This window comes from Vanrija pseudolonga, chromosome 6 (assembly GCF_020906515.1).
Source record: "Vanrija pseudolonga chromosome 6, complete sequence".
NCBI classification, from domain to species: domain Eukaryota; kingdom Fungi; phylum Basidiomycota; class Tremellomycetes; order Trichosporonales; family Trichosporonaceae; genus Vanrija; species Vanrija pseudolonga.
In genome coordinates this window covers 113,755-125,345 of record NC_085854.1, presented here as the reverse complement: position 1 = coordinate 125,345, position 11,591 = coordinate 113,755, and the positions used below count along the sequence as shown (strand labels likewise).

At 59.2% G+C, this 11,591-nt stretch overlaps 4 protein-coding genes and 1 non-coding gene across 5 annotated transcripts; 4 read left to right on the top strand and 1 right to left on the bottom strand.

Annotated features, from left to right (window-relative positions):
• Positions 1-130: 130 nt before the first annotated feature.
• LOC62_06G007836 (uncharacterized protein) lies at positions 131-492 on the top strand (the record flags this gene model as incomplete). Its single annotated transcript, XM_062774359.1, is given in 3 exon segments — positions 131-137; positions 217-274; positions 294-492. 3 exon segments carry the CDS (start codon positions 131-133, stop codon positions 490-492), a joined length of 264 nt encoding a protein of 87 aa, XP_062630343.1.
• Positions 493-1,392: 900 nt separating this feature from the next.
• On the top strand, positions 1,393-2,418 carry LOC62_06G007835 (uncharacterized protein; the record flags this gene model as incomplete). The annotated part of the gene is made up of 6 exons (XM_062774358.1): positions 1,393-1,499; positions 1,534-1,652; positions 1,693-1,793; positions 1,832-1,924; positions 1,972-1,993; positions 2,045-2,418. The coding sequence occupies 6 exons, from the start codon at positions 1,393-1,395 to the stop codon at positions 2,416-2,418; spliced, it is 816 nt and encodes a 271-aa protein (XP_062630342.1).
• Positions 2,419-2,848: 430 nt separating this feature from the next.
• On the top strand, positions 2,849-3,885 carry LOC62_06G007834 (uncharacterized protein; the record flags this gene model as incomplete). The annotated part of the gene is made up of 7 exons (XM_062774357.1): positions 2,849-2,858; positions 2,895-2,955; positions 2,997-3,124; positions 3,167-3,267; positions 3,315-3,407; positions 3,453-3,477; positions 3,536-3,885. The coding sequence occupies 7 exons, from the start codon at positions 2,849-2,851 to the stop codon at positions 3,883-3,885; spliced, it is 768 nt and encodes a 255-aa protein (XP_062630341.1).
• A 1,167-nt stretch (positions 3,886-5,052) lies between these two features.
• Positions 5,053-6,070, top strand: LOC62_06G007833 (uncharacterized protein; the record flags this gene model as incomplete). Its single annotated transcript, XM_062774356.1, has 4 exons — positions 5,053-5,062; positions 5,098-5,161; positions 5,199-5,323; positions 5,802-6,070. 4 exons carry the CDS (start codon positions 5,053-5,055, stop codon positions 6,068-6,070), a joined length of 468 nt encoding a protein of 155 aa, XP_062630340.1.
• Positions 6,071-11,188: 5,118 nt separating this feature from the next.
• LOC62_06G007832 lies at positions 11,189-11,280 on the bottom strand. Its single transcript is given in 2 exon segments — positions 11,189-11,224; positions 11,243-11,280. It is a non-coding gene; the product is annotated as a tRNA-Ile (tRNA).
• Between the last annotated feature and the right edge of the window lie 311 nt (positions 11,281-11,591).

Sequence of the window (11,591 nt, the reverse complement as noted above, 5' to 3'; positions counted from 1 at the left end):
CTATTGCTTATGCCACGTGCCTGCTTTTCGCCATCGGCGGGAGGGGCTCGAGCCCAACCTGATATGACCACTGTACACTGATGCATGCACAATGACATGCACACTCTGACTGCTCCTCATACCTCACATCATGAGCGGTACGTTCACCACGTCGATCGAGGCTGACTTCAGGCGCTGAGCTGCTTGGAGACTTGCCGAGGCAGTCAACATCGACAGCTGGCCTCGTTATCTGGTTGGTAATCGGACTCGCCTTGTGGTATGTTCGTATCGGAGGGTGCGTATCTGACACGCAGCCGCGTATCCACGGGTTGGAATGTCCTCGCTGCCCTCTTCGGGCTGGACACTGCGCTGGGGGCCGTCGTTCCAATGTTCAGCTGGCTCGTCGAGTGTGGTTTCAGTCTCGATGGTGAGCAGGGCAGTCAATCCGAAATTCTGACAGCAGAACTCGCTTTCGTCATCTACGCGGCTATCACCGTCGTTGTGGGCTTTTGAGCCGGCCGAAGCCCTACCGGATAGCACTCGCTGCAACGGTGGTCACCGTACGCACCACCTGGCACTCGATCTTCGACGACGACATTGCATGTCCTTGGTAAGCACTTCACACTGCCCAAAGCTTCCTCTCGTCACGCTGACTTGCTTCACCTCAGCAGCTCAGGGTGTGACAATCCCTGTGAGGGTCGTTTTGGCGCCGTTATCAGCCCCGGCAACTTGGGTCACCGCGGTTCCGAAAGGCAAATAACCCTCTATCGCAGCATGCATGGGAGGAGCAGCTCCTCGATGAGGGCCCAGCAACGAAGGGCACGCAGCCACGCAGACACCGCTCATAGTCGAGCCCCATGCGCAAGCTCATCAATACCCTCCCATCCGGTGACAGCGAGTCCTCCGGACGCGGGTGGTCACGCGTCGTTACATTTCTACCAGAGCTGACGCTGCATGAAAGCTCAAATCCAGGAACGAAGCGCGTGGAGATAGAGGGGATTATTAGTCTAATGACTCCCCACTCGCAGATTGCCCAGTTCATGTCTATTTACTCCTGCATGGAACGGGGGCAGTGGCGGATGGCAGTGCCCGGTATCCACTATTCAGGTCAGCTGCTCAGTCCAACTAAACCTTGCTCCGCACGCCAGCCCGGCGGATGCAATACTAAAGACCTCGGAAGCTGTGCGCAGCATGTGTTCAACACGAGCTCCATAGGCACGCACGGCACCACTGCCCCGCGGGCTTGCGGTCTTGATGAAACGCGCTATTTCATGACCCACCCTCCATTCCTCCCAGCCTACTCACCTGCCCGTCGTGCATGCAGCACGGTGGAGCTGTCGAGACGCAGTACATAATGAGCGGGGCTGCTCGATCAGCGCGCGAGGGCGTCTTCTCGCAGCAACACAACCCAAGATGAGCGCTTGTAGGTGCATCCTCACCTGCCCGACACTGACTCCAGACCCCGGCTACTATCCCGTCCCTGCCCCGCAGTACAGGTCTGTCCTGTCGCCCGTGTTCCGGTGAGCCTTGATAGGCGGCGGAGCTGACGGCCAGCGGTATCACCATCGCGGCCGGCGTCATTTGTGCCGGATTGGCCTTGGGCTGGGGCTTGTTCGGTGTCATCACAGAGATCATGTGGGACGTCGTGTACGGTGGCGATATGTACAAGAGCGGTGAGTACGCCGTCGATGGGTCCAGGGTTGACCAGTCCAGCGTCCAACATCCTCAGCATCGTCTCAAGCTACATCATTTCCCTCGTGATTATACTGGTGATCGCTCCTATCGCTATCACCGCGGCCGTGTTTGCCGGTCGGGTGAGTGCCGTGTTTTGCCGTGCTGACGCGCTTCACAGCGCAAGCCTAGCAAGCGCTGGATGTGGAAGGCGACCTTGACGTTCACAATCTTGATCCCGATCATTATCTTCTTCTTCCGAGGACTCACCTGGGTAAGTGGGCTGGAATCAGCAGGGCCAGGTGACTGACCAATGTGCAGGGCTTAGCGTGTCGGGCGTATGGTGAGTACAGGTGCCAGTCATGCTTCTACACCGTGACTGACCCCCCCCCAGGTTGCCCAGGCAATATGGTGGGGAGGTCGATGGGCATCGCAGCCGGACAGTCGATCGTGTGGATCCTCTTCGGCGCCTTCTTCACCGTCTTCTTCAAGAAGAACCTGCCCGACACATCCGCGCCCATCGGCGCTCCAATGCCCCAGCAGCCTCTCATGGCCGCCCAATACGCGTACGGTGTCCAGCCACAGGCGTACCCTGTCGCGTACCCGGGATACGCGCCCCAACCTTACCCCGCCACCGCGGTCGCTACCCCGCAGGCATACCCATACCCGACCCCGATCGGCCGCGGAGTCGATGAGGACAAGGACAATGGCAAGGAAACGCCGCAGACAGAGTACCCCACTGTCCCGTACGCGACAGGTGGACGATAGGACCGGTGGACGTGACGGACATTAACAGGAACCGCTTCGTATTGTGTTGTGCTAGCCACGTGGTGTTGTTTCGCTCCATATCTCCATGCCCACCTTCAGTGCCAGGCTCTCTCAGACGCGTCTAGGGAGATGGTATGCACTGGATAGTGGGCGGCGTGAAGATCCTGCACTGCCCTCTGAAGCAGGCAGTGCATCGCGTCTCCGAATGGTCGGCGCCGGACCCCGGCGGCCTTGATGAAACACGTCCCATTCACGGCGGTCATTCCCCTTGTCGCGACTTTCAAAGTGCCCGTCCGCCAGGTATTGCGGTGAAGTGTTGTCGCCATAGGTGCCTGCCAAGTGACGGACGGACAGTGATCACGTCGAGCCAGATGCATACATAAGACTTTGCAGCGCGACGGGCCTTCTCACACATCCCCACGTCTCCACTATGAGCACTTGTAGGTGTGCTTGTTGTGGTCCCCACCTAACGCCAGACCCCGTATACTATGGTACCCCGGCTCAGCGGCCCCGGTCAGTCCTTTCGGCTGGCTATCGGTAGGTACCAGACTTGCTACGCGTCGCTAAGTCGTCTCCAGAGGCGTCACGATCGCACTCGGTGTCATCTGCAGCCTGGCCGCCCTCGGTTACGGCCTGCTCTTGATCGCCATCCAGATCATGGCCCTCACCAGCTACATTCCTTACCAGCTCAGAAAAGCCTCATACTGTAGGTCACAGCCCGTTGCTCGACCGTGATCTAATCTGGCAGCGCCGACGGTCATCGGAATTGCGTGGAGGTTTGTCGTCGGCATCTTGCTCGTCACAGTGGTCGCACCTATCGCCATTGCTGCCGCAGTTGTCGCGGGAAGGGTACGTCGTCTGATTTGCTATGCTCGCTGCGGTTTCTCACCTATCAGCGTGCCCCGAGCAAACCTTGGGCGTGGGTTCTAACCTTGATTGCCACCATTCTGTTCATCATCATCAACTTGGGCTTGCGTATCGGCATATGGGTAGGTGACCGTTACCTGCTCTCTGGGTGTCTACTAACCTAAAAGGTAATACTTCGTTGCGGTAGCGGATGTGAGTCGAAGCGGTCTCTGGGATGAGTCTCTGGGATGACCCTGCTAACGTAGTCCAGATTGTAACGGCATTATCGTGGAGCGTCTGTGGGCCGCTCCTGCTGGCCTAGCTGCTGGCTGGCTCGTCTTCGGCATCTACTTCACCATCTTCTTCAAGAAGAACCGTGCAGAGCAGTCCACCGCGCCCGTACCTGTCCAACAGCAGCCGCTCATGGGCCAGCAGTACACGTACGGCGCGTACGGTGCCCCGCAGCCGCATCCTCAGGCGTATCCCGCTGCGTACCCCGGCTACACACCCCAGCCGTACCCCTACGCCACGCCCTACGAGAACCGCGGCCTCGACGAGGACAAGGACAGCTTCAAGGACAACAGCGCGGCATACGCTGCCGCTCCGTATGCCGGTCGCTAGGATGTCGCGATACTGCGGTTATGGACACTGTCGTATATCAATTAGGATGCATGGCGATGGCTCTTGAAACGCACTCTACTGCCTTGACAGCAGTAACAGAAGCCGGTGCAGCGGAGCCGGTGACTGACCACCCAAAATCGGAACATCGGCAACCAAGTAAACCGAGGTGCAGGAGAGGAGGTCCACCTTCCCACCCAATAACTATCCTTCCGGTACAGCACGTCTCCCGATAGACCTCACGCGACGTCCGCGGTGTTTAGGCGAAGAAGCCCCGTCACCTACGGTTTACCCTGCGCCTATGTGAGCAACGCTTGCGCGTCGATGAGCAGTGGGCTGATTGGGGCGGCTCACATTCCGTGGCGCCGAATCGGCCAGTGCCTCACCGTGGCCCGATGTGCATAAGCCCCAACAGTCAGTCTGTTGCCCGCTAATGACGTCCCGCGAGAGGCGGTGCGCTTGGCATCAATTAGCCACCTTCCGAGGTGACTTCGGTTCCAGAACTAGCATCATGCTTGGAGTACATGACCGTGCCTGAAGGAGCTTGCTCTTCCGAACGTTTCTTCCGTCTGTTCTGAACTCTGAGAGAGCAAGAAGATGTACTTACTCTCTTACATACCTCAGTGCTGTGGTGGATTCGGCGCTGCCATCGAGAGGTCATCTTTCTGACAGTACATACCACTTGGCCTGCATGGATGTTGTGGTGCGTTCGAGATCACCTGGAGGAGACCCAGGAACTTGTCTGCTGTCGCTGGTGCGGCGATGGCCGACAGTTAAGCCAAACAGGTAACCTGGCAAGGGCACAGATGTACCACGTACCAATGCGGTGCACGTCCCGACCCGTGGCCGACTATATCAGCATCCGAGGCCGGCCCGTGGCCGTTTCAGGATCAACCCTAGCGTGTTAATGATGAATAGAGTCGTGGAGTTGGCCCTGCCTCGGCCCCTCCGATTCCTTGGCATCGACTAGACAATCGACGGCAACCTCGTGACCCCGCCCAATATCAGGTGGGGCCCATTCCATTCCGCACGAGGTGGTGCTCTAGCCGCCATCCCAAACTCCTTCCGGAGTCACCTCTGTTCCCACGACGAACAATGCATGGAGTACATAAACGCGCTGGGTGCAGCCGTCCGAATGTGGCGCCATTGCTTCCAATTATCCAGCCAAGCATGAGCACTTGTGCGTGAGGTGAAGCTGATGTCGGCTGACGACAGATCCCGTCTACTATGAGATCGGTGACGAGGTGGTGCCCGCACCCGCCATCTCCAAGGCATACCGGTGAGGCCGTGGTGGAACTGCATCATCTAATCCCCAGCATCTGGACAATCGCGCTCGGCGTGCTCTGTGCCGCTGCAGCCTTCCCGTACGGCATCTTCGTTCTTACTGTCAGTTCGTCCACGAATATCACCAATATCACCTTGTTCTACAAACCCTATAACGGTGCGCGCTTGTCTGCCACGAACCCCGGACACTTCTGACCTCAGCCCAGGCAATCCAGTCAACAAAGACACATTGGCAGCCATGATTTCAACGGGAGTCGTCTTCGTGGCTATTCTCCCCCCTATGGCGATCGTCGCTGTCGTGCTAGCTTGCAGGGTAGGAGTCAACGTGGTTGCTCAAAGCTCATTGTGTGTAGCGCAGGCCAAGTGGGCGCTGGATGTGGATCACATCGCTCGTCCTCACCGTTGTCATGCCCGTAGTCGTGATGACCGTTCAAACGGTCAGCGCCGTAAGTACAGCTGTGCCAGTGGACGTGTGGTTGGCTGATAGGATTCTAGTACCGCGTGGACAACCAATGCCGCCTTTATGGATATACGGAGGGTTCATTGAATTGCCCCACGTCACCCGCCCTGGTTATCGGCATCGCCGGCGTTCTCAGTGCCTTCGCTGTATTCTTTGGGGTGAGTTCCCTCGCCAGGATCAACTTTTGACCCCCCCAAGGTATACTTCACCGTCTTCTTCTACCAAAACAAGGACAAGAAGTGGTTGGCGCAGATGACCCAGAAGGTTCACAACGTCCCCCGGCCTACCACAGTTCTCACCGTGGACACTACACCGCTGTCACGGACCCCGACGATCACAACCAGCCCCGTCGTCATGGCTCTCAAAAAGGACACTTGGCCCGAAGACTTCAAGGCTCAGAAGATCCTCGCGTCCGCCGACGTCAAGCTGAAGAACGCCGTGTAGACCCTGAGCCATATCTATCGCGGCGTTGCTTGTGCTTGTGCGAAGGTGACAGTAGAAGGAGTGAGACGGACATTGGAGTGTAGAAGAAAGAAAAGACCCCGGCGTACCCTTTGTTGAATGCCATGCAACCCTTGTGACTCGTCACGACAGCCCAGCAAACGCTCGCCAGCCCCGTCACCAGGAGGGATGCTGTTCCTCTCCGCACTGCACTACTTGTTCGGGGTGCCGTTTCCACGCGAGTTGGTCGATAGGGGAGGTCTGGAAACATGATGGGAGTGGAAGGATGGGCTCGCACTCAAATCGCCGATGACAGTACCACACCACCTGATGGCGCACGTGGTTGTACCGTGTCACGCGAGGCACGCGAGTCCCGACGTCCCAATGTCTCTCCGCGGTTGATGAATTGACGGCGTGCTCTCGCGCGCGTGAGGTTCTGCACATCTAAGCAGCAGTGGACCAGCTGGGTACCAAGGTGCAGTTGGACGGGGTCTGGCTAGTCGATGCGGTTTAGAGATCCATGCAGTGGGCGTTGATGTCTGGTGATCAACAATGTGGACCGCAAGAGGATGGCTTGATCGCGTTCCGATATTGCCGGATGTTTACAACCGAGGCCTGGATGCAGTGAGGAGCTAGCCAGAAAACGACGTCCCGTGATACCAAGCCCCACTTCGAGCATTTATAGAAGGCTGTGTTGGCGGCTGTCTTCACCAACTGCCCATCACCTCAAACCATGCCATCCGCATCAGAAGCATATCCAGCCAAGCCAGAGATGGGTGAGTCATGCTGGCGCTGCCGGGCTGACAGGCAGTTGTCGACCCTGTGGTCCACGCGGCGGAGCCCGCGGCGGGCAATGGACCGAAGCCGAAGGAGGGGTGTTGCAACTGCGTGATCGCCGCCGGTGTGATGATCTGTTCTGGGTGAGTTTGGGTGTTCGAGCTGGACTGACGCGCAAGACTGGCATCGTGCATCCGCTGATCATGGCGAGCGGGACAGCGGAAAGCACCATGTGTGTGCTGCGCCCCCATTCTGTCCAACGTTGTACATACGCAGCCAGGTCGACTGCAACATGCCGTTCATATTGTAACCATGTAGTTGTGTAGCATAGCTTGCTTGAGGAGGAGGAGCAGTGCGGGTGGGTGCCTGCCTAGCTGGCACTGCATTGTTGATTGGGCGCGGCTGTTGACGACTCCCGTTATTGCCGGATGTTTGTTGCAATGTCTCAAACGCGTCCAGTCCCACGCAGGGGTTGGATAAAAGCGCGGCTTGCATTGATGCCCCTTTCCCCCCACCTCACAATGTCATCAGCATACCCACCACAGTCCCAAATGGGTGCGTTAGAGTCCTGCCTGACGCGTAGCTGACGTGCCAGAAATGGGCCTCCTGCGCCCGGAGGAAGGCGACGAGGAGCAACAGCAGGGCTTTTGGAGGAGGTTGCTTGACGGGTAAGTGGGCCGGCTGCCAGGCCAGGCAGCACGCCGCGGAGCTGACGCGTCATCAGACCCTGGTTGTGTGTGGGCTGCGATTGCGATTTCTGCTGCGACTGCGATGGATGCGGCGACTGCGACTGTGGTGGTTGTGATTGCGGCGACATGGATTGCGGCGGGTGCGATTGCAACTGTTGACCGACCGCCCACTGTTGGTCGCGTGTCCGCGAGGCCGACGGCCGCAGGGACCACCATGCTTGCCATGTGGGTGCGCGGACGGGCCCGTCCGACACGGCTCGAGGACGCATGCTGCGCGCGGAGATAGGCCGCGATGCGGTGCAGCGCGTCCGAGGGAGCCGAGGAGACCGCTGCTCGTCGCCTTGGCTTGCATCACGCCAAGCTGCAATTACCCAGCGACGGGACAGTGGCCCTGGCACTTACACGCCTCTATACCTCCAGCAGCATGCATAAGGGCCGGCGCGCCCGCACATTTTTGCCCAGACCGACCAAACAGGTGGTGGTAGACAGAGTTGCCGGCGTCGGACCGAAGTCCGTCCCTGTCTATCCCCCCCACCGCACCCTGAGTGCAGTGTTTTTGCAGTGTCGTCCCCTCCGTCAGCCAACATGTCATCAAAGCACATACCGCCGGCTCTGACGCGTTTGTTCGTTCCACTGGTAGACCCGATGCACCACCCAGGGATAGCGAGCGGAGCCGAGTGCGATGCTCTGCGCAAACTTGCACCTGGCAGGAGGGATATAAGCGCGTGCGCGTCGCCTCGCGCACATTAATCACACCCACCCTCGAGACCGACTCACCCAACGCAACGATGGAGCCAACAAGCCAGCAGCAGACCACTTACCCTCCCCGGGCAGTCACCACCCAGCCCGCCGCGACGCGCATGATGAGTGAGTCGGCCGACGCGCCCTCCTTTGGCCCAAAGCCCGCCCAGAAACCAAGCTCACGCCGCCGCAGACCCCGCCGCGCCACCACCCGGCGAGTCGAAGCAGGAAGCCGAGGTCCTCCGCCTCCGCGGCGGATCGTGCACCGCCGGCTGCTGCTGCTTCTCGTGCACCTGCTGCCAGGGACGCTGCTGCTGCGGCCGCAAGCCCGACGTCTACGTTACCCAGTAGGCCGGGAGCGGGGCAGTGGGGATGTATTCCACCGTGTCGTGATTGCAGCACAGCACCGGTTCCACTGTGTGAGTCGAGTTGGGATTGAGAGACGGTGGAGCTGACCTCCTACAGCCCGCATATGGCTAAGACCACGAGTAACCCACTAGACGACCTAGATGTACCACCATGTTGTGACACCGTGGGGACAAGTATTGGGGCATGAGGGGCCAGATCACCCCCGACCACCTCGCTCTTCCTCGGCCGAGGGGATGAACCGACTGGCAGCCGAACGGGAAGAAGCATCCAACGACAATGTTGTTGAAGCTACTGACGACGATCTGGGGACCTAGGGATAGGTGCAGGCGAACAAGAGGTGGCCCTCACGTCACTGTCGTCCTCGAGTCGCTTGCTTCCAACCGGTCGTCGGAGAACGGTCCCCCCCCCCCCACTCATGCCTCACAACTGGGGGCATCTACCTCGCTCTATTGTGGATGCTGGATTGTGTGCGGAATGTGGCTGTCAAAGGACGCGCCGACGGGCATTCTCGCACTGATGTGGCGGACGCCGATCCGGCATGCGTCAGAATGACCCTCCTTTCGCCCGCCCGTCGCCCCTGTCCCACGCGCTCACTTCTCACACTGATGTATTGTTGAACCGAAGCAACACTGCCCTCGGTTCCCGGACGGACGCCTCGCGGCCTCGGGTTCGGCGCAACATTGTCATGTCATCCTGGCAGAAGCATATGTTGGCGACCTCGTTTCCCCAACAATGCTTCGGGTCTGAACCGAACACGCTGGGACGCATCCAGAATGCTTCTAACTAGCTACTCGGTTGTCGTCTTGACTTTACCCCATCGGTCCAGAGTGCTCCGCGGTGTCCTGTTGGGGGACCGGTGAGGGCCACGACGCGAGGAGGGTGCGAGCACACTGTCTCGCCCGACGGCCACACGCGTTGTGTGCCGGAACGCAGATGAACCCCGCCTCCAACGTATAAAAGCGCGCCCTTCAGCTGCTCCGTCTCGTCACTCCTCACCCCGCTCCTCTATCCACAACCCTCCACTACTAAACACCAACCACCGCGACCACTACCGCTTGGTGAGTACTCTCTCACTCATTCGACCATCCACGGGCACGAAACATCACGCAGCTCGGCTGCACGTCCTTGTCCCGCAGCTCGGCTGCACATCCTCGTCACCAACACCAGCTCTTGCACACGCAATCCCACTGGCAGAGAAATCCCACCAACACACACACATCCTAGCACTCTCTGGTGGAACATCAACGCGTCCCTGCTGAACACTTTTGGCATTACCCTTCACGCCACTATCCTTGCGCCGCGTGGTCTCTCGACCCGCGATAACTTAGCCTGTGGCACTGGTTGACTTCTCAGAGCACGATGCGTTGGCGCCTAGCCTTTGGATCCAGACCCGGATAATGCTGTCATCGGTCTGCTTCGGTTTCCTAGCGATGCGCCTGACCCGCACGGGTGAGTTTTCTCACTCAGCTACCCATAAGGACGTCACTTCCTCCCGAGTTGGGTGTGCTGCGTCTTCCACTTCTTGATATTGGGGATACCACTGTCTTTCGCGATACCTCTTTTCTTGAGGGAGACCTCATCTTGCGCGGTTCCACCGGCGGACACAGCACCCGATTCGCTCGGCCTCATGACTAGTGGCTCTGGCTGATTCCCAGTTCAACGACCCGTTGGAGCGTGAATGGAGGGCCATGTTCACAATGTGAGTTTTCTCACTCAACCATACACTTGGCGAGGGGCGACACACAGTCGTCCCTCAGTGGAGACGAGATGTCGTCTCCACTCAGGGAGGGGTACACCCTCCCCTCACGGGGTGTTATGCCCCGTAGTTCGATATTTGTATCGAACGTTGGCACACTCGTGCCAGGCACCCAGGTGCCCCAGCAGCCGCAGATTACTGCGGCGGCTCAATCACGGCAGCACCGCCTGTCGTCGATTCGCGGCCCGTACACCGGGCCGCAAGCCACTTTGGTGGCTCGTCACCACTTTCGGCGGTGAACGTCTTGTGGACTGCGTTGACACCTCAGCGTACTCCGGCCGCGTCGACACCCAGGGTCTGTCTCAACCCGACGGGCAACGCGCCGCACCCAGCACCACCACAGTGAGTCATCTCACTCAACTGTCCCTTGGCAACTGGGTCGGAACGTATGCCGTCCCGGTGCGTTCGATTACGAACGATAGCGTCTGGGTGCACCCCCCGTGCTGCCCCAGAATGCCTTCACGGTGGTTTTGAGGCCAGGACGCTGTGCTGTAGAAACATCGATCATGCCGTCGGCCCGCTGGGCCGTAAAGCTGTCCTGAGGGGTTACCCATCGTGATGTCTGTCAATGGGGTAGCGGCTGATGCCCAGTTTGCTCCATGCCGCGAGCCATCAAGGCTGGTGGACACAAGGCTGGTGGACATGAAAAGTGGAGGAGGGAGTGCGGGGCACCGCAGACCCGGATGGATCGGCCCGAGTTCCACCCACCTCGCCTTCAGCATCCTCTTCCTGCTCGACTTCAACACATCCAACCCCCCAGCACATGCATACGCGCAGGCAAAAGAGAACTGACCACTGACAGGATCGAACTGCCGACCTTTGCATTACTGATAACCATCGAGTTATTAGTACAATGCTCTAACCAGCTGAGCTAAGCGGCCTTGGGACCTGGCGGCGCTGGTTGGTTGATGGGCGTGCGCCACGGTGCGAGCGGGGCGAGGTGGCCCTGGGGAGGGGGCTTCTGCATGCGATTCGTCGGAGAGTATAGCTGCTTGAATTGCTCTCTGGGTCGGTCTCGTCAGGACGGTGAGATGGGCAGTGCGTCCCGGCCAAAGGAAAGCTCTTGAACTCCGCGGTCTGCCCCGCTGGCGGATGACCTCGGCGCCAATGTGCTGCCCGTGGCTCGTGGTTCCCCACCCCACACCCCACCTCAGCCTTGGCACACACATGCTTCGACATCCGACACATGAGC